The sequence below is a fragment of the Carassius gibelio genome, chromosome B20 (assembly GCF_023724105.1).
Source record: "Carassius gibelio isolate Cgi1373 ecotype wild population from Czech Republic chromosome B20, carGib1.2-hapl.c, whole genome shotgun sequence".
NCBI lineage: Eukaryota > Metazoa > Chordata > Actinopteri > Cypriniformes > Cyprinidae > Carassius > Carassius gibelio.
Genome location: NC_068415.1, coordinates 27,621,496 through 27,644,240, shown reverse-complemented (window position 1 = coordinate 27,644,240; position 22,745 = coordinate 27,621,496). Strand labels below are relative to the sequence as shown.

General features: G+C 35.8%; 1 protein-coding gene across 2 annotated transcripts in view; it reads right to left on the bottom strand.

Moving 5' to 3' along the window:
- Positions 1-160: 160 nt before the first annotated feature.
- The window catches only part of LOC127984099 (pleckstrin homology domain-containing family G member 3), a 51,336-nt gene continuing 28,751 nt past the window's right edge, over positions 161-22,745 (bottom strand). For both annotated transcript variants that reach the window (XM_052586577.1, XM_052586576.1), the window contains 15 exons: positions 15,683-15,783; positions 13,518-13,587; positions 13,378-13,424; positions 12,826-12,976; positions 12,120-12,251; positions 11,810-11,992; positions 11,531-11,623; positions 9,631-9,717; positions 9,512-9,545; positions 9,299-9,394; positions 9,173-9,205; positions 8,673-8,683; positions 6,144-6,251; positions 4,361-5,921; positions 161-2,163 (listed from right to left, as the gene is read on the bottom strand). In XM_052586577.1, the coding sequence (XP_052442537.1) occupies positions 1,229-2,163; positions 4,361-5,921; positions 6,144-6,251; positions 8,673-8,683; positions 9,173-9,205; positions 9,299-9,394; positions 9,512-9,545; positions 9,631-9,717; positions 11,531-11,623; positions 11,810-11,992; positions 12,120-12,251; positions 12,826-12,976; positions 13,378-13,424; positions 13,518-13,587; positions 15,683-15,783 (3,642 nt within the window). In that variant the 3' untranslated portion in view covers positions 161-1,228. The remainder of the gene's footprint in view (positions 2,164-4,360; positions 5,922-6,143; positions 6,252-8,672; positions 8,684-9,172; positions 9,206-9,298; positions 9,395-9,511; positions 9,546-9,630; positions 9,718-11,530; positions 11,624-11,809; positions 11,993-12,119; positions 12,252-12,825; positions 12,977-13,377; positions 13,425-13,517; positions 13,588-15,682; positions 15,784-22,745) is intronic.

The following is a 22,745-nucleotide window of genomic DNA, read 5'->3' as shown; positions in this document are numbered from 1 at the left end:
TATTCTAACAGAAGGATGACAGATACATAAAATGAGTCATAAATATTGCTGGAGTGACTATATATGATTTGAATTAAGATAAAACAACTCTTTGATTTTGAGGCCTAAAGACTAAAGTCATTTACATGGGACATGACATAAAAATGTTCAAGTCTGCAAGTTGAATTTTCTTTGGTTTTATTATGGAGAGAATTTTCACTTTTACAAGTATTTAATGATGCATCTGTAATAAGTCAGACAGATATGGAGATTTATAGAATCTTAATAAATAACAGACACACACAGTGACCACACATTGATCTGTTATTACAGACTGCTAAACCAACAGTGCTTCAGATGCTAAAACATGTAGGGTTAATATTTGTCTTGTAATTGTGACATTCCTCAAAACCTGATGTTAAAAATCTGATTTGTTGTGAAGATGACAACAAATCTTAAAATAAGCTTAAGTAACATCATTGGTGCAAGCTTTAAAAAAAAAAGAAGAACAAAGAAAAAGAAAAAACAACATTCAGATCTAGTCTCCTGGACAAAACGGGTCTATGCCTAAATCCATTAGTCAAAGACTAGGTTTAGATAAAAAGGGGGGAACAACTTCTGTTCCGTGCACGACATTTACTAAAGAAAACTTTAAAAAGTCTTTCAGTTAAAAGTAAAATAAAACAAATAAAACCTTGTTTTCAAATGGTCTGTTACATTAAGAATCTAGATGAATTATGCTACTCTGCTAGGGCTTGTTTTGTAGTATAGACTAGACTTTATCTCTTGCTAAAGAAATCCTTAGCTCAAATATGACATTACCGTAATTGAAATAATACCTTACCCAAAATGTAAATATTTATAAACAAGAAAGTAATTTATGTAAAATGACTACCAAATACATACATGTATATCTGCTATGTCAAATATGTAAATGTTATAACAGAAAGAGTGAATGTACAACACAAACTGTACAACAATATTTACACTTTCTCCCTGACATTTAGACCATTAAAATCCACAGGTTTCTCAACATTAGCAGGCCACATGATCATACAGTGTTCATAATACCACAGAATAGCAGAAAATGTAAAGAATATTAGTTCTGAGGCTTAAATTTGCCAGGTGATTTGGCTACAGCATGATATATGCTGACCATACTGTACACATTTGTCTTCAGTGGTGAAGACATAAAACATCAGAGAAATTAAAGAAGCAAGTATTTCATTCATAAAACAAAAAAAGATTTTTATCTTATATTTTGGAATTTTTCTCTGAGATTCTTGACAACACCGTGTTGACTAGATTCAGCCTTTTTCTCAGAATCAAGTGCATTTTTAACAGCATTGTCTAATTGTTCGCTATAGGATGAAGCGTCCTCAGTTTTTTTGCACCTTTCAATCTTAGGTAAGGGTTCTGCCTTAGATCCTCCATCTTCCCTCAAACGGTATTCCTCCGACTCTTGATATGCCCGACAGCGGTCAATGACAGCCTTGATTGAGATCTTCTCTCGAGATGTTGGTGAACGAATTTGGACATAGCTGTCATCCGTTACATCTGTTGTGATTTCCTGTTTCTTGCACTCTTGTGTTGACTGGTCCATCTCTACTGGTGGTGTAACCTCAGGTACTTTCTCAACCACAATTATTTTCTTCTGATTTGGAAGAGTAGCTTGAGCGGAGACATAGAAGCCACTGCTGGCATTTTTACTCTGAAGACCACTCAAGTACAAACTACCCAATTTTTGGTCCAGAGAACCTGCACGCTGGGTCCGAGTCAGCAATTCTCCTGGTTCTCCAGCTCCTGGATAAAACTTGTAAACTGAGGAGTCTGTGGAGCAGTTAGAGGTGACCAAGCGGCTAGAAGAGCAGCTAGAACGTCTTCTTGAACTGCTGTCAAACAGTCTTTCTTCCACAGAATGACTTCGGCCTACTGGTGGCAGAGCAGACGAGCTTCCGAGGTGTGCATATTTTGAGCAAAGTTCACGGACATCCGGCCAATTGAAGCTCTCAGGTGGTGGACTAAGAGGACTCCTGGAATGGGACAGGTGTGGAGACAAGACCTTTGGGCTTCTGACAGAATTAGAAGTGTGGTCTGGGCTGGGAGTCATAACCTGGGTCTTCTCATCTCCATCGTAATCAGGCTGATCATATGGAGCCAAAAAGAGCATCGAGTCTGCTTTAACTGTTAATCACAAAATAACAAATGTAAGTGGAGCAGATAATTTGATGTAATTATATACAAAATATAAAAAATTTAATCTCACAAAGAATTTCTGCACCTCATTTTATAAAAAAAAAAACTGACACGAAACTGACAAATTGTTAGTGAATAGATAATATCCCTCAAGTTGCTAAGACTAAAGTATCAACCCCCCCAATTTTTTTTAATAAAAGTTAAGTCAACTACACCCTACTAAAACACCTCGTTTAAACACGCCAATGTTCTAAGTCAATATGTTGGAAGATTTAACACCACTCAAATGTTCATGCAAATAAAGAAGGTGTCACTTTGATTATCACTGTAGTAAATACGTTGTTTGGCCTTCCAAAAGAGGACATAACTAGAAATACGTGGTTTAGTTGTTTTAACAACTGGGTAACACTTTATAATAACTGCATGCTATTAATCATTAGTTAAGCATTAGGAAACAGTTAATTAATCATTTATAAAGCATTAATAAACATTTATAAGCAGTTTATAAATACAGATATAAATGCTTTATACCTGATTTAAAAGCATCCACATCTATAATGTGTTTAATAATTGTTTTTTTCATACTTTATTAATGATCAATTTATCATTTCTAAATTAAGTATAGCATTATTTACACACCAGTTATTAAGGAGTTGTAATTGGTTCATAAGATCACTTAGAAATTGTAAGTAAATGATTAATAAATTATTTAAATGTGCATTCATACATCTTTTTATTCAGACATATAGTAATAGTTACTTATAGTGTTAATAAATGGTTCATTAACATGTATTTCTACCGTAAATTAGGGTTAATTCAGGTAGTTATAAAACATATGTAGTTGTTAGTTAACTATTTTTGTGAGCTCATCTAAAGTGAGGACTATTTATGCCTTGTAAAGCTTTTACAAATGAGATTTAAAGGCTGTTAATATTTATATGTTCTGTATCACTGTGTTGTGTTTGTTTCCATTTTTTTTTGTTTAGAAGATAACTGAGCCTTTAAATATCCTTTATAAATGCTTTACAAGGCATAACTAGTCCTTACTTTAGATGAGCTCACATAAATAGTTAACTGACCATTACTAAATGCTTTATAACTACCTGAATTTACTACATTTCTTGTGATCTTATAAATCACTGGCAACTCCTAAATAACTGGTTTGTAAATAATGCTATACTTCATTGAGAAATGATAAATTGATCATGAATAAAGTATGAAAATACAATTATTAAACACATTATAGATATGCTTTTAAATAGAATATTAGCATTTATACCTGTATTTATAAACTGCTTATTAATGTCTATTAATGCTTTATAAATTATGAATTATCTGTTTACTAATGCTTAATTAATGATTAATAGTGTGCAGTTAACCAAAATTTCAGATGTGTGCAGTGCATTTTATGGAGGAGGACTGTTTCCTGAGCCTGGAAGAGAAGACTACAATGCTGGTTGTTCTGACTCACAGTCTGTAAGTACGTTTACATATTTAAAGGATTTGCCACTGATGATTCAAACTTGAGTTTTGAGAAGTGAGTAGCACTTGTTTGTCATTTCTCTGATCACAAATGCAGACATGGTTTTATGTTTACACAGCGCAATGCAACACAATACGTAAAAACAAAGTATAAATCATTATAATCCATAATCATGTCCCCGCTGGATGCAACAAATGGCTCGTTTGTAATGGGTTTTATTGTTTTTGGCATGTTGCACCCATGTTCTGATCGGGACAAGGCATCACAGTATGGTGAGGGGTGTAACATTCGGCCAATTACAATGCACTGGATAGCTGGCCAATTAGAGCACACTTCACTTTTCAGAACAATTAGCTTTGTAAAAATGACGTGTTTAAGAAAGGCGGGGCATAGAGGGGAAACAATAATGTACAGTATGTGTGACCTTAAACCGCATAAACACATTTCATTACACCAAATACATAAAATAATGTTCTTTTTAGCAACATCATATGACCCCTTTAAAGTTTTATCAGCCATCTCACAGGTTCTTATACTGTAGTTGGCTCCATTGAGGCATTGAACACTAACTTGTCGCAATCCAGTCAATCAATGTTGAAATATGTTTCGCTATGGAAGTAAAGTTAGTTGAAAATGCTGTTTCATACAAAGACTTTTTTTTTTTTTGATGAACATATAATAGTGAAATAGCATCCATCTTACCTTTGGCCTCTTTCTCTGGCTTTTCTTCAACCACCGAAAGCAGGTTCCTCTTGGCCAACCATGTATCTCCTGACTCCTGACTCCTCTGTCTCAACATTGGCTGTGTGCACTTGACACGTTGACTGAATTTCCTTGCAAGTTGGAAAACTTTGTTTTGGGACAAATCTGCGTCTTCTGCTGACTGAGCTCCTGTGTCTTTATCATCTTCAGTTTCTGCTCTCAACTGGATAACTCGGGGAGCGAGAGCTCTAAGGGGTCTATCTTCAACATCCCATTGTCTGGGTCTGATGTCATCATATTCATTGGCTTCATGGTTTTCCTTATCCTTAAAAGCTAATGGTGTAGAGGACTCCTCTCTGATAGTGCTCAGATCTGAATCTTCAAACATAGTCAGTCCATCTCTGCCTTTGGATTCTGTCTTTCTTCTCTGGTTTGGATCCTTCCTGGAAATGCTAGGACTGTTCCCTTTAAAATAAGGAATTTCTCTGGGCCTCAGTGCTTTGAGGTCCCCTTGACATCTAGTGACCTCTTTTTCCATATCTTGCCAGACTTTAATCATTTCAGAGGAGGGACGGAAAACCTCTTCCTCATGACTCCCATCTATCGACTGAGGTTTAATGGAACCATCTACATTAGAGTCAAACATGTCTATGTTTCCGTCATGCCTAGAGAAATCTGTGGAAGCGGCGATAACAGGTTGTTCCAGGGTAGCTGGATTTGTATTGGTCTTTGAAAGAGCCGATGTAACCAAAAGAGATTCTGTGAGTGAGTTATGATCTGTAACAGGTCCAGATGTACTGGTGGTCTTCTCTAGAGCAAGGCCTTTATCTTTAGGAATGCTGTTTAAACGACTAACTGAATTTCTAACAAGCCCACTTGGAATGTAAGTGAGGCTCTCTCTACGCTTTAGGCTAAATGTAGCATCCTGGTGTTCTGCATTCTCATAGTAGCTTCTAATCTTGTCAATGAGTAGTTGTTCTTGCTTGGAAAGCACGGAATCCCTTCTTTTGTAGATGCTTCGATCCGGGTCAAAGAGACTTTCCTCCCCTGATGATCCGATCATGAAGTCTACTGATGCAAGGGTTTCCTGGGTCAGTGGAACTCCATGTGATTCGGAGCAGGTGCTAGCCTGTTGGCTACCATGGGCATCTCCTAGACTTAGAGTGCTCCCGGTCCTGATGGGAAGATGTGGAGATACGCAACCGAGGGAACGCATTTCCTCTGTGCTGACGCTACTACGCCGTGCACTACACACAAAGTGTTCAGCAATGGCACTGGCCTTATCAAGCACAGATGAGGGTAGGATGCTATTGGAGTCTGGTTTCTCTTCTACATCCTCCTCTTCCTCTGAAGACTCACCAGGAGTGTCTTCCTGCTGTAACAGAGATGAGGCCTCTTCTTTAGGACCTTTCTGATCATCTTTGACTCTTGCTGACTCCAGATCCTGAATATCTGGGACCTGCTTGTCAATCTCTTTGGACTCTGGATCACAAAACTCATCTGGCTTCAATTTCTCAGTGGAACCCCAGCAAGAGGCTATTTCCAGGTGTTGTGATTTGTCCTTGAGTGCAAAAAGGAAAAATCAAGATACAGTTAAAAGCTAATTTTATTTATCTCTGGATTTGTTTCAAATACAGCTTGAGTATTGCCAACCAGCTCAAGATAAAAAACACATGTCAGAGTTGAAACAATCAGTAAGTAGAATTTTAGTCCTAGGTGTAAAGTACTAATTCTAATACAATTTTGCTAAAATCAATCAAACTATTTTAATTAAACAACTAACCTGTTCTGAGATATATTTTCCATCCTTGAGATATGCCTCCACCTGTTCAACTGATGGGCTATTTTCTCCTTTAAAACTGTTCCCAATGTCCTCACACCCCCCTTCCTCCTAACATAAAAACATGTTTTTTTAAGGATTTTTGACAAATCAATTAACTTTCAATAAATATTTACAGTGTTATATAGGCAATACAAGTATCAAACAGTAAAACAATAATTTAGACATCAATATTAAGTTAAAGTTAGAGTCATTAGAAAGCCCAGATGAAATCAGACTTTTCCATGCTGATTTTGGGAAGAAAATGTGTATTCTTATATATTATATATAACAGTAAAAACACAAAAGGTGGAGAATATGTAGCACTTTGTGAATGATGTGAAAATCTGGAGCTTTCTGAGTAATTCGATGCACACAGCTTCCATCTGGGCTTGGTCATTAGTTCAGAACTACTTTCAAAATAACAGATCTTAATAGTACGTTAATGCAGTGAACAGAACAACCGCTATTACATGCACATCTTAGTTGAATTAAAATCACCATTGAACATTTGAAAAATGTTCTGAAAACTGGGGTACGATATGAAAGTGAGTGTTCATCATGTCCTAACCAGACACAACGTAATGTAGCGACATGCAATAAAAGCTATCTCATCCATTTTAAAGATTTTTTCCCCCCAACCAAGTTTTTTTTATTTTTCACTTCCTTTTGACTTTTTCATTTGAGAGCCACGTACACACACAAATCTCACAGAACCTGAATTAATACTCCTCATGTATTAAATCCCTTAATTCCTTATGGAAAGCCATGAAAAGCATGTTTTCTGGTAAAGCCTTGCATTGGTCATAATATATTCAAGGAACGTGTTCTTCAGCTGTACATTCCTTAGTTGCAGTGCATTATTCTGTAAAAATTATAGTGCTGGCAAACAGAGAGAACATTTCTGACTGTGTCACATCACACCCCATTTACATGTTGAGTGTGCAACTGTGCATAGACAAATTATTGCTAGACTCTTGTCATATCAAGCATGGTTAGATATAATGGAGGCCCCAGGAAATTTTAAATGTGTCAGTAAATGCCTGCTTTTCAATAAAGCCATTAATACTGATTATAATGCAAAAACAAATGGAAAAAAAACTGTAACAATAATTAATTAATCATTAACAATCATAACCATTTAACAAACTGACATTCAAGCAATACAGTGAGAAAATTAATGAAGTACTATGCTTTATGTGTTGACCTGTTACTAGTTTGTTAAAGTTTGTTTAGTTCTAGTATTGTTTGAAGCGCTACAACGTTAGCTTCTGCTTATGCCGTGTGAGCTGTTAGTGAATTGAGGCATTCTGTGAGAGCACATGCAATATGGCGGGAGGTTTGGGAGACATGCAGGTCATGTTGCAGGTCAGGCTGGGGTATGACAGAATCCCCTTGGTGGCAGGGAACCTCACCATTGTGAAGTCCATGGAAAGCAAAGCTCGGGCTCTATAGTGCCAGCAGGAAATGGCAGCCAACATTGAACTGGCAAAGTCAGCTACCTGGTTGTCCTCCATTAGAATATCGTCAGAGTCACTTCCCTCCCCTTCTGCTTCATCTCCATTCTCCTGCATCAGTCTGGCCTTTAGAGACGGTGATGCACGGATGGGTTCCTCATAATCACTGGGAATCAGGGCTTCAGGAGAATATTCGTCTTGTGCAACAGGTTTCTCAGCTGAAGACTTGCATAAACCAAGAGAGCTATCGCTTGCAGTGGCTTGTAAAGGCCACCCGTCAGCGGCCAATGCCCCCTCACTGTCAGAATGCTGGGGCATGAAGTCACAAAGATTTCTTCTTAGGAGATGTAAGGAAATGACCCAAACCAAGAAAAAAAAGAATATCTTCTTTTGGGTAAAAAGGTGTCCTACTTCTCACAAGCTGTTCTTTGACATCACTCTAACTACATTTTACTTTGATTCATCTACTTAAGTAAGTTTTTAAAAAATGTACTTTTTGAAGTAGGTTCAATGATGGGTACATCTCAATCGAGTACAAATTTAGCATTTTGAAAAAAGGCGCATTCACATAAAGATTGATAATGTTCTTTAAACACTTTAAAGCAGGCTTAAATTCTGATTGGTCATCACATTCTGAAGGTTATTCCATTCCTTTATAGACCTTTAAATTGGCCAACTGTTCACTCCATGTTCCAATATTCTGACATCATTCCTCACGCATGTACAGAGATTCATCCTTTAGGCCATACATGTAACTGACTTCACCATGATCACTTTACCATCATCTTGCTTGCCCTTAGCAGATACTTACTATCTGGTAACTCACTGAGTAGTTTTTTAATTGGAAACTTTTTTACTTTTACCTAGTCATTATAAACATTATTACTTTTACTACTTCTTGAGAGTTTTAATTTATTTGTCAGTATTTGTACTTGTACACATCTTGTGGACCACAAAGTAAACAACACATTAAATAAAAATAGCATAATTTGTGCACTTCTGCATGTGTGGTTTGGTTGATTTAATGGCTTCTTACCTTTAGTATTACTGAAGAAGTCACCCAGACATCAGCCAGATAAAAGAAAGAGAATATTAGTAAATTTGAAGGCATTTTTTATCAACAGTGTTTATAACATTACTTCTTTTCTTATTACCAAAATGTTAGCACATTTGTGAAATTAGCCATACTTTGCAGAATTTCTGAATTTCAATTTAGCACAATATACTTGTAACACTCTCAAATAATGCTAGATAACATGGATTTTTTTAGGTTTTAATGTTTTTGTAATTTTTGAGACACTTGAGTACCGACATTCAGATTGTGTGGGTTATTTTTTTCAGTTGAGCATTCTGCTTAAATTAAAGTTAATAATACAATTTAAATGTTTTACTACACAAGAAACAGACACATTTTTCACTAGTGTCTGATCCCACTCTATCATTATTACATGCCAGCAGCTAACACTTTTTTTATTTAAATTTATAGGAAAATATCTTTACTTAAAGTTAAAACAGAATGGACACTTGGAGATTTACCTTCAGTGTTCTTTAGGATCTCTTTAGATGGTTCTGTTGAAAGATGAAGTAGAAGACCAACTATGTAAAATTGGAGGGTATCACTTAAAAGATAAGTTAAGACCAAGACTAAGAGTGGGAACCTACCTGACTGTCTCCGGCCTTGTCTAGAGTTAGAAAACTCCTCTGACTGACAAGATGCAGACTTTTTGAGCCTCTCAGGACTGTACTTATATTTTCTGTCTGAAAAAAAAGACAAAAAAAGTTGTCCGTCAAAATAGGCCCATTACATTTTTTTTTTTTCATAAAAAATAGAAAAAGGATATGAAATTATGTTCATGATTGGTAAGAAATATTTACAAATAGAATCCATCTCCAAGATTGCTTCCTTTGCCTAAAAGAGAAACACCAAATAATTATCTGCCCATAATAATTTTACATATTTTAAATACAAAACTTTTTTTTTATTCATTGCATACCTTTTGTGGTATTACAGCCTGATGGTTCTCTAGAATAAGCCGTTTAATATGATGAGCCCATAATTTTTTTTCCTCCACTGTCTTAGCCTAGTGAAAATAAGATACTGCATTTAAGAAGTTGTAGAATCATAAAAACAATAGGAAAATAATATATTTTAAAATTATATCACTCAAACCCAATAACCCATATGCTTACAAGGAGGGGAAAAAAACATGAACACTGAACAGACAGCTCATAGTAAGCATGAGTTTTTAAGATCCAACTAGATCAGACTACCTGCTCCATTTTTACTTTGATAACTGAAGTAGTAAATGCTAAAAAGTGGCAATTTTAATCAGTTTTTTAAGATTAATCTATTTATTTATAATTTTATATTTATAATTATTAATAAATTTAATAATTACGAAGAAGAAGAGGAAGAGTGACTTAAACAGGGTTGTCTACAAGGTGATATCAGAATGGTAATAAAAATGGTAACAATAATGGTAATAATACGTTTATTTCGTACAGCAATTCAAAAAATTACTGTCAAAGTGCTTTGCACTTTGTAAACATTAAAACATTCAATTTTAAATATAACAAACAACAAAATTTACAAAAAGAGCAGATAAACAAAGTAAAAGCTATTCTAAAATAAAATGATTTAAGATGATATTCAAAAATGCCTGATGAATTTTCATTCCTAATCTCAGCCGGGGGAGAGTTCCAGATTTCTGGAGTATAGGATAAAAAGGCCCTATCATTCCTCAAGCAAAGCTCTGTTTTAAAGGTGCTGTAGGGAACTTTTGTAAAAAAATATTTTTTACATATTTATTAAACCTGTCATTATGTCCTGACAGTAGAATATGAGACAGATAATCTGTGAAAAAAATCAAGCTCCTCTGGCTCCTCCCAGTGTCCTATTGCCATTTGCAGAAAGTCATGCGCTCCCGGTAAAAAATAACCAATCAGAGCTGCGGTCCGTAACTTTGTTTGTGTTCAAAATGTAGAAAAATTTATATAATAAGTGAGTACACCATGAATCCATTTTCCAAACCGTGTTTTTGGCTTGTCCTGAATCACTAGGGTGCACCTATAATAAGTGTTTATATTCGGACTATTTTAGATAGCTTCGGGGAAACCGCGGCGGAGTAACCCAGTACCTTTGTGATTCTTCATAGACATAAACAGAGAGAAGTAGTTCCGCCTACGATGTTCTTCCGCAAGACGCAAGCAGTTCTGTTTATTAACCGCTAGAGCGTCAAAAGTTCCCTACCGCAGCTTTAAGAGAAATAAAAAAATAAAAAAGTCACAGTGAGAGATTCTTGAGAGGATCTACGCAGCTGATGGGGAGAGCCAAAAAGCGCTTTAACAGAAAATTATTAGCCATCCATATCCATAATCTCAAAAAATACAGTAGAAAATTTTTTAACAGTTTTTGAGTGTATATAAATCTGAGTGTTAAGGTCAAGAGAGCATAAAAGCTGGCCAAGTGGGTTAATATAAATGGTAAAGAACAAGGGACAAAGAACTGAGCCCTGTGGGACACCAGTAAGGACAGGACCTACACAAACAATGTTCCCTTCTTATTATCAACATACTTCAGTAGAAATGCTTTGCTAATTATATAAAAAGCTTCACAAGTTGATGGGATTGGTTACATGTTTAACAGTAGTAAATGGGCTGTTTCAAACAACATTTTTAAGGCTATATTTAGTACAATGGTGTTGCAGCAAGGATTTTAAGTAATTAATTTGCACATGATTTGTCTGTAAGCATATTTAAAAAACAAATATGTTAACAATGATTTTCAACACAGAAGTCTTTTAAAGATTTCAACTTTTTTGTAGAAATGGAATAAATGTTACACAGCATTCAGAAAATAATGATTTTCTAATCCGTAAATCACTGAAGACATACCTGGACAGAATGAGGTTGTTTGGGATGCTTGTAATGAGTGACACTGAAGCACAGGGAATCCTTGGCACTCTCAATTAACATGAGTGTTGAGCACTGCAGTAAGTGAAGAGATACAAGAGAAATTACAATGGCAGCTTCACCAAACAAGAGGCATTACCTCTTATTCACCTCTTAAAATGCATAAGATGTAAAGGCTTCACACTACATTAGTGCTGACTGATCAGACAATAAAGGAATGAAAAACTAAGTATTTCTCTATGAAAACAGATAAAGTCATACCGAGATGTGTGTCTTATAGACGTAATGTTCTCCTCTGCGTTTGGTGATAAGAAGTATGCGGTCAAAGAGAAAGAGAGTACGTTCATTCTTTGCACGTTGGACACGAAAGGTGCCCTCGAGAACCAATTCTCCATATGTAGTCAGATCAGGTCCCTTCCAGTTTATGAGCAGAGACTGGACCTCCTGAGATTGATTATGGAAATACAGAGATCATGAATTGGTTAATATCTTTACTAAACATGGGGAGCATATAAACAAGAGCAGTCAATCACGCTTGTGACACAACTTCCTCGTGTGTTTGCAAGCTCACCTGTAGACGGACTGCATGTTCATGTTTTCTCTTCATGTCATTTATATACCACGCAACACCAGTCATAGTGTATATGGCCTCCTCCACCACCTCATAACCCTCCTCCTGTGGATCAAAGTGCTTGGCAATCTCCTACAATGTAAAGAGCATCCAAATAAATACAAAACAATAATTTTCAAGTTGTTTGTGATTTACTGGACAAAGAAGGGATTCCCTCATATATCAAGATATTCAAAGTCTTTGGGAATCCTGGTTCCTTAATTAAAACAGTTGTTGTTTGGGGGAGGGGGGGGGTGTATTGTAAAATAAATAATGACAACATCTTGATTTTTATTATTTCATCTTTTTAATTTTAATGGTTGTTCTAGTCTCACTTTACATAATTTTAAGTCATTTTTAAACCAATTGGAAGTTTACTGAGGCACTGCTGTAGTTTGATTAAATGATTATTATGTTTTTACATTTGGCTATCCACAATTTAGTATTTTTACCCTAGTAACACAGATCTGTGATCTATTTTGCTCAAGAACCCATGAAATAGCTCTTTCGATAAATATCTTGCAAATGCACAAGAATGTATACAAGAATGAGAAAGAAATTGACAAAAAAATGAATGACCATGCATGATAATGGAATCATTGCTCATGGTAGGTGATTTATAGCCTTTATACTCTCTAAAGTATTATCCTGAGAGTGGTCATCTAACCTGTAGCAAAAGATGATATTTGAGGATCCTCTGAACAGGCTTGAGAAGGTAAGATCCCAGAGGCAGGGTTCGCTTTAAAGTAGCTTGCCTCTCCCTGAAGAACATGGCAAGAGTTTTGTTTCTCATGCATTCTGTTAGAGCAGCCACAGAGCTATGGAGAGAGTATGAACAGTCAAAACACAGCACGCCACACTAACACATATGTCACTGATGATGATGATAACTCATCTAATTCATTAATCATCAAAGTTTACAAAGGAAATACATAATGCTCCAAACAGAAGTAGCATCTACAGGAAGACCTAGCGATTATGTATTGGTGGTTTTGATTCAGTTTAACAATGTTTGATGAATATTCTATGCATGTGTGAATCTCATAAATCCTGTCAAGAAATGTCCAGGTAATATTTTAACCCCCCCCCCCCCCCCATATTAGACAGAAACCAGGTGCTTTTCTTTGGTGCAGTAAATTCACATTAATCTTAACTATCTAGCCAGGAGCTCTTCAACATAATACAGTATGTGTCACTTTGGGCATTCAGTGCAACTTACTTTGGGTAGTTGGTGCAATATTGTGTGTAGATGTCAAAATATTCATGCTAAAGGAAGGAGGAAGAGCAAAATCAGTAAAGTTTTTCTCAACAATCTAAAATCTAAAGCCTTGAAAGGCACTGGTTCAGCTTGAACTTCACCTTGATCACAAAGCATCTGGCAATGGCCACAGGATCATTGTCACACATGTCCAGTGATTGAAGGAGCTCACTAAATGTAAAGAGAAAGCATGTTTACGGACCACAAAACATTTACTGTAACTAATGATTATTAAAACACCACATGCTCTGCACACTTCTGTAAAGAAAAACAGCGAAGGCCAAAAGTGTGATACAGAATTAACAGCACATGCAGTCTGCAAATCATCCTTCTCTACCTGTGATCAGTGAAAAAAAAGACCACTCTTAATATGTCCGTGGGTGTGATTAATAAAGCAATGCCTTACACCCTAACACCTTAAAACTCTTTAATTGTATTAAAATAAAATCAAGTAGCTTATTCATTTAAAAATTAACATGAACAAATATACTATTGCATAAAAGATTACATGTACTGTATAAATAATAATCACTATCCCTTTAAACCATTTTGTGTGTGTGTGTGCATGTGATTTGAAATGTTAAATTGCAAACTACAAATAAGGGTATAGTAATATTTTCTTAAGTAAGAATATTTATTGCTAGATTCACAGTATATTATCATTCATTTTAACTGACAGCATTTGCTTTACCACTGTTATAAGAAATCTGAATCTCCTGTCTATTAAGTGTAGTTTAATCCATGTTTAAATGGATTTAAAAGCAGAACTCATGGCTTAGATGACCACAGCAAACCCCACAGCATACAGAAGTATAGACTTTCTGTGTCATGCATTTGTGACATACCACAAACAGAAATACGGCAATCATTCACTCACTTACTGTATGGTATTGAGGAGAAAAGTATCTCTCTGCAGTAAGACCAACACCTGACAACAGGTGAGCAGACAATGTTCAAAAACAATATACTGATGATTGGGAAAAGGTGAAAAACCCTGTGTGTTCAAGGCACCATAAGTTCTTTTTATGGAACATCATGAAAAAAAAATATTTAGGGTTTAGACTCTAATCTAGAGTCACAGCTTTAAGCCACCAATATGCTACTGATAACCAAACATTAACCGATAGAAGTAGATTTTTGTCCACACATTTGTTCTTTAAAATGAGAATGTAACAGATCATAACTTATGTACCAAATCACACAAAAAAGAAAAGATCTCTTTCATATCATTTTAAAGCAGGGAGTGTGCTGGAACAAAAAGGACTCTGTACATGTGAGTATGAAGGCACATGTCATGCGTAACAAATATGACAAAGCTACAAAAAGAGTCATCAACCCAGGGCTCTACAGTACCGTTTAGTCACATTCTGCAACTGAAAATTACTGTGAGACATTCAAAAAATAAAACGAAAATTAGGCAAGTGCTCTGAAGCTCATGAATAGTTGCATGAAGAATGCAAAATTAACATTTGCCAATGCAGCAAATGAGACTAAGAATTGCAAGGGTAGCAATTTACTCGTGTATAAGTATAGTCTGGTCTGCAGCGTGACACTGTTCATTTACACATGAGCAAGCTCATGATTTGTTGTGTTTTCAGTGTTTCATTAGCAGTGTCTCAGCTCGGTTCCCAGTAAAAGATGCTTCACATGAACCATGTAAGCACCGTGAGATTTGGTCACTTATATGTAGGGTGAATGTATTGACCATTTTTTTGGGACATACCCTTGCCAGGATTTCTATATTGCCTAAAATATCCAGGGTTTTGGCTGTTCCTTATCCTCAGACAGTTCCTTATGCTTTCAAATGACTAGCGGTGAACAGCTTTAAGTCAAATGAACAAACAAACTTGGGCTGCACAATAAATGCGCATCTTGTCAGTAAAGTCCTTTATCTTTTAGTAGACCAAAGACAAACATTTTGTATGAACTTCATTCATGAATAAATGCCTGTCAGGAACAGCTATTCATCAATCTTTTAATAATCTGTTAAATTATTGGTGACAACTGCAAAATGGTAAAAAAAAAAAAAAATCATCCTTTGATGTGGGCTCTAATAAAATTGTTAGAGCTATCTTTTTGCCTTTAGTCATCATTATTACTTAACAAATTAAAATAACATTATAATGTCTTCAAATTAAGATTGTCTTTGTATAAAAAAAACCATGCATTCCTGTGTCTGAACATGCATCAGTAAATGACTGGTGCTGGTCTTAGTTTTGTTGGAATGAAAAAAAAAAAAAAGAGCTAATGATGAATGTTTTCTTACCTGTTAAACTCATAAATGTCCTCTATGTTTCCAAACAGAGCACACACCTGTTCTGGCTTGATGGGAAGATCTCTTGTATCTATAATGTGAGCAAGGTAGTCCTGCAAAAAGAAAATCAATCTTAAATCCTCTTGACTTGCATAAAAAAGTACAAACTTATTTTAAGACCAATAATAAAAAAAATGATCACAAAAGTTGCATACTATATTGGTAAGCATATCAATGTGCATCAATCAATATTTGCATTTTAAACAGGCAATGACTGAAATTATGTATTTTAAACTGAAAGCACAAAAATGCCAAACCAAAATCCAATTTTTATATTTCATCATCATTCCATGTCAACTCAACCAGGTCCCCGGCTAAAAAAAATTATTTTGCTAATACCTTTTTTCTGAAGAAACACAGACATGTATAGTAATGAAAGCCAAAATATTAAATGTCATGGTTTTACATGGAGATTAGCAGCTCTGTTAGTAAAATCTGTTCACTTTAGCAATCTTTGTTGCTTTGCAATTGGTGACTATTCAGTTTTTTTTTTTTTTAGGTTTCATGCATTTAAATCAAGAAGTATAAAATAGAAACCGGGTCTTAAACTCTCTGCATCTTAATTTTCAAGGCCCTATATATGGTTCGGTTCCAGAGATATTGGGATTTTAACACTTTTTTTTTTTTTTGTCAAAAACCAAATGTGGGTCAATTTAAAAAAATTATATATATATTTTTTTTTTCTTTTAAAGAGGTATGTCTGAAGAAAAAAATAATTTGGAACTGGATATGTAACTTGTGTAATTGTGTCAAAACAACAGGATTGAACATACCTGTCTGAGTGCCATAACTATTCTTTTTCCAAAGTCTGTGTGCCTATAACTCTAAGGATTTTAGATTCTAGTTCTTAATAAACTTTTCTTTTTTTGGAGTCTTATTTTTCAAGGCCCTACATCATTTAGTCTCATCATTTAGTGGCAGTGGTTAGTGGTCACTTTTTACAGCTGATCCTTGTATTTAAAGTAGAATGTATGAAGAATAAGTAATGTTCAAACTAGGTATGCATCTTAAAACTCATAGACAATAAACGAAAACTCAAATCTTAATTTGAAAAATCCACCTCAATGACTATGTGCAAACAAATCTCAAGCTGATTTGAAAATTGGTTCTAAACAATCAATGAGCATTTTCCATGTTATGTCACTACTTTCAGTAATGCATACAGAAAGGCATCACCCATATTAAATTCCATTCATAAAACCACATGGCAGATGAATTAAGTTACATATTTATGACACACTTCTATTTACCACTAAAACAATTTATTTTGAGCTCTGATAGGACAGCAACACTATTTAAATATTGCTACATATAAGCATAGTGTCTGCCTATTTCTAATATAAGGCCTTAATTCCTTCCCTTAATGGATTACATCATTCAGATCTCTCCGTTTGCTTGACAGCTGCTGAAGCCCTTCATTCCAACCTCCTTAATGTAATTTCATAGACTGACATTTCACTAGGTTTTATACTAGGCTGAGAATATGCAACCACATTTGCTACCAATCATTACACTCAGTGTTTAGTTGCCTTGTGTTCAGGGCTAAGCTTGGTTCATATTTCAAATTTGGTTCAAATGTGGCTCGGGTACAGAGCATTTGGACTAGTATCAACCGGTCGACAGGCTTACAATTTTTGATGATGGGGCGAACAATCTACAAATGGCTTATTTATACTGTAGTTAACTTCTAGCTTACCTTCTTTGCATACTAAAATGAGATAGTAGAAAACATTTGATATTGAAAATAAAAACACGTCATTTAAAATAGACAGATCAAGTAATGACAAACAAGCAAAGGCGGTTAGCTTTAAAGAAAACCAGTGACTCAATTGAGAAAACATAATTCTCAAGACACCATCACCACAACTCTCAATTAAAAAATTTATTTTGTTCCATGAGATGATATTTTTAAAAATGAAACCAAAAATTTTCGCTCCCCACTGACTTCCACATATCATACCAAATCAATGTGGATTAGTGACTTTCTTCAAAATACCTTCCTTCTATGTTCAACAGAAGAAAGAATTTCATACAGGTTTAGAACAGTTTAAGGTTGAGAAAATGATGACAGAACTTTCATTTTTGCGTGAACTATCCCTTTAAACTCATCATTATATATATTTCCATTTAATTGCTTAATTGTTCCCTAAGCTTTGTTTGGCTTTGTAACAAAGTCCTTACTAATCATTTCACCCAAAACAAGTCCATTAAGTCATCTGCTGGAATCTAATGTAATGTCAATTAGCAACACAGAGGATGAGAAGAGCCAAACCTCATCAACAAAATCAGTGGAGTAGGTCATTCTGTACTGTCGTTCTCTAGCTCAAGGTGGCACTCAAAATCAGTGAATCTAATCACCAGGAACAAAATCACTTTAAGAATGAACAAAAAAAAGCGCAAATGGAAATATTAGAAAGGACAAAAAAAAAAAGATTTGTTAGTGAAAAAATGTCTATATACTAACAAATTTTAGGTGGAAGTCAATAAAAGCAATAACCACGATTTCAGACAAATAAAACCTATATTAATGGAAAAACATGTGAGTGGTGCCATGTTGCATGACAGGATTTTGAGCAGCTTTTAGAGCCATAGCATTGGCAACACCATAAACTATGTTCTCTGCCTGACCCCATTACATCTAACATCTAATCAGGCCACGGACTATATTTACAGTTATTGTCCAACACATTTTTAAAGACCTCATTGTTGAGAGGAAAGAGAAGTCTGACTGCTACCAGTACCAACTGCATGAACTGAAACCTGACAAGTATCACATGGACCATGGCAAACTACAGTTAAAAGACCTCAACAGAAAGTTATGCTGCACAGAGACTGTATTGTATTGTTGTGGAATACTGATGCAATGTACATGGAGCTAATGATGTTCGACTTCGCCAGGCAGCGCTCACTAAAAATAACGAGGTGTGTGAACTTGCAAGTACAATGATTGTCATCACTCAATGGCTCATTTCCACAACCTATAAGCCTAGAGTGTCTAAACCTCCTCTGCGGTCTGTTACAAATGTCAGCTCCCAAAGTGTGTCTGAAAAGTAAAATAATATGTTAAATACAGCATATAATTAGCAGATTATGCCATAATCATTGCCTGGATTGCGTATGTATGTGTGGGGTGGAGCTATCAAAATAGGGGTGAGACCCTTTCAGGGTAGGGGCTTGTTAGTTTTGGGGATTTTAAATATCAACACTGACAACCAGAAATCACTTATCCCACCAAGCACCTTTAATGCTTTTAAATTTGGTAAGATTCCACCATTTAGTCTTTATTTAGAGATCTGTACATACAAAATACGTATTTTAATGTAAATTCAATTAATCTGAATTATTACAATTACAGTATCATTAGAAATAATCAGCAGTTATTATTTATGCCATTGTGCAGCCCCAACTGCAAATACATCCAGGAATCCAAATGTGGACAGACTCTTCAGGACTGTGTGTTCTCAGGGCTGTATTATGTATTCATCCATTAATTTTCTCAAACAAATGACATCTGATAAAGTGCACAGTCATTTGAATAAATAATGAAATTATGATGCATGTTTTCGTGTTCTTTTAAATGCAACTTTAAATGCAAAATGTAAATTTGAAAGTTTTTTTTTTTTTACACCTTATGACTGCTTGTAAGCTCACTTCAAGCCGTGTGACATTGTGTTGTACTAGGAGGACTCAATTTGCACAATCCAATTGACAAACCTGGTGTTACATAATGTGATAATCCCAGGGCACTGGGTGTTTCACTGTTCAGTCATAATACGCAGTTCCTACACTTCAGAAACATTCAATATATAATGACAAACGTATTCAATAGTGGATACAGAAGTAGGAGAATGAAACGTGATGTATGAACCGTGTTATGACCTATCTGATGGGTTTAACTACACACACTCCTTGACTGCAGCGCACTGAACTGACCTCCTAATGTAGTAATCAGCTTAAGTTGAGATGTAACAGAAGTATCACCAAATCTTTATTTCTGTATTGTGTATCGTAGGGACTTGGCTCTATCCATCGGTTACGGATTGGATAGAGGTGGATCTAAATGCAAACTTGAAGTTGATTGGAAGAAAGGGGCCGTGGTTTAAGCAGACTAAATGATTATGGAAGTCTGGTGTATGTAACCAGAGGGAAGTTTTTTCAAGAAGATCAAGTTACGCTATTCTTAATTAAAAGTTACAGTTAAAATAAATTCTTGGATGAATAATTCACAATGAGATCACCAACATTTAGAAAATAGGTGAAATTCCATTTCATGCAGGCTTTAAGTAAACAAATAATTAGTGAAATTCAAATCAGTCACTTTGGTTAACACTGAACAAACTAGACTGGATGGAGTTGAACTAAACTGCCACACTGAATAGAGCAAACGAAACTGATGCAGTTGTATTAAAGGTGTTCTGGACATAACTAACATTCAGTGCTTTACAAATAGAGCAGTTTCCACTTCCACTGAGTGTACTATTTACTGCTTTGATTTATATAAAACTAATTTATAAACAAATTTCTTTGTACAGCTATTGAAACATTCCAATTATTAGTCATTTTTATTAGTCATTGTTCTTCTGTTAATTTTTTTTTAAATTTTTTTTTAGTAGCTGGTATTGTCCCTCAGGTGTCAGGTGTCTCCCTGTCAGTCATTTTGAGCATGCAGGTTTACTGACATACTTTGGGAGGAGGAGACTTTCAAGAGAATCTGCTTCTGTGGCTAAGCCTGGTGTTTGGTGTTTCTGTCTAATACCTGAATTAACAGATCTAGAGAACAGTTTCTGTCTGTACTGAGAAGACCCTTGTTTTTGATCTAGCATCAGGTCTGTGAAATAAACCATGTCACCCAAAATGATGTTTAGATTTACAATAAATGAGAATTCACTCGTCATCTACATTTCCAATTTAGTAGATAAAGCACAACTTGCTGATGAATGTTTGTTATCAAGTTTACTGACTCTACTTGATATAATTTCACAGTAAATAAATGAAGTATTTTTTGGCGGATGACCATCATAGATGATCTGTGACTTCTCACTTTTTGAACAATGTTCACTACCACAACATTCCCCGCTGGGAATCCATTACCAGGACTGACTACACTAGTGGTTTGTGATTGTAGCTCTGCTTTTCTGATGCATCTCTATCTTACTATCACTCTCTGCTGTCTAAAGTGAACTCATACCATATATTCAATATTATCAATCAAACTAATTTGACTAATCTGACTGTTCAATTGAAAATTTAAATCGCGAGTGCAGCATGCCTACAGTGATTAGCATTCATTAGCTGGTTAGATTCACATTCACATTTCCATCTGTGTTTATATTCGTGTCTATTACAGTTTTCTTTTCTTTTTTGCCTCTTTTTTTCTCTCTTGCACAATTTTCCACAAAAATAAAACAGTGGTAAGTCGGAATCATTCTTCAATGATGGTGAGTAATGGCTGCTTCTCCTGCTATTGATGTTTGCACCGCTTGCCACATCTACAGCTTATCTGTCTGTTGGCGACGAGGGATTCACATGTGATAAATTTAGGGAAAGAGTTAGGCTGACAGAGAAGGTTTCAGAATTAGAGACACACATTCAAACATTAATTGAGGACAGTAAGAATATGAAGGCTGTAGATACGGCTTTGAATGTGACCAGTTCAGGAAGTCCTTTACATTTTTGGGTTACATTTTACAGCGCTTATGCAGCAGGGCAACTGTAAGTTTGCAAAGTCGTGGGTCAAAACACTGCTCTTCTGTTTTTTTTTTTTTACGGATGCATGTTTACAGCCTGTCAGATAACTTACACCTTAAAGGCCTTCCCACACTGAGCGTGATGTGAAAAAGCAAGGCGAATCGCTGACGAATGGTGCTTTCACACTGAACGCGAAACAACTGCTCGCCTTCTGCTTATTCACGCCTGCACGCTAGGTGGTGCCAACCAACAATGCATTTTTCCTCAGATATGCACCTCATGAATGCATTTAAACATAATCCACTGCTCAATAAATAGCATTAAATTAAGATAAACAAGGTTCTACCTCAGAAACAAACTATCTATAAAGCTTACAAGGAAAGAATGCATCCTAAAATATAATAAGAATGACAAAATGCATAAAGCTACACTTGAAAATGTATGTAATTATTAATGTATTTGCTTACCCACTTTAAACCATCATCGAGTGCTTGTAATAACTTCCAGTTGTGATCTTTAGTTGATTTTAATTAAGCAGACATGTACTCTTTGTATGTTTAATAAAGCTACACTGCTAATATTCGTCATAAACATCCTTTATTTTTATAAAAATACCACGAGCTGCATTCAAAACACACACACACACACACACACATCTCGTGTAATCATATCGTCATAATCATATGTTTATTTGCTTTTATATTTTCATGGGTAGAAAAAGAGTGAACGCACTCTGACTCATAACACTCGAGCATGTGGAAGAAAACCAGCAGCCATATCACCCTGTAGGCCAACTGAAGCTAAGCAGGGCTGACTTGGTCAGTACCTGGATGGGAGACCTCCTGGGAAAACTAGGTTGCTGCTGGAAGAGGTGCTAGTGAGGCCAGCAGGGGGTGCTCATCCTGTGGTCTGTGTGGGTCCTAGCGCCCCAGTGTAGTGATGGGGACACTATACTGTCAACAAGCACCGTCCTTCAGATGAGACGTTAAACCGAGGTCCTGACTCTCTGTGGTCATTAAAAATCCCAGGATGTCTTTCGAAAAAAGTGTAGAGGTGTGACCTCAGCATCCTGGCCAAATTCACCCATTGGCCTTTGACCATCATGGCCTTCCAACGATCTCTATCTACTGATTAGATTAATCACGCTGTCTCCTCTCCACCAGTAAGCTGCTGTGTGGTGGGTGTTCTGGTGCATTATGGCTGCCGTCGCATCATCTGGTGCTGTTTGAGGAGATACCCCCATGACAATGTAAAGTGCTTTCAGTGCTTAGAAAAGCACTATATAAAGGCAAGGAAATATTATTAATTATTATAAAATGGACGGTGC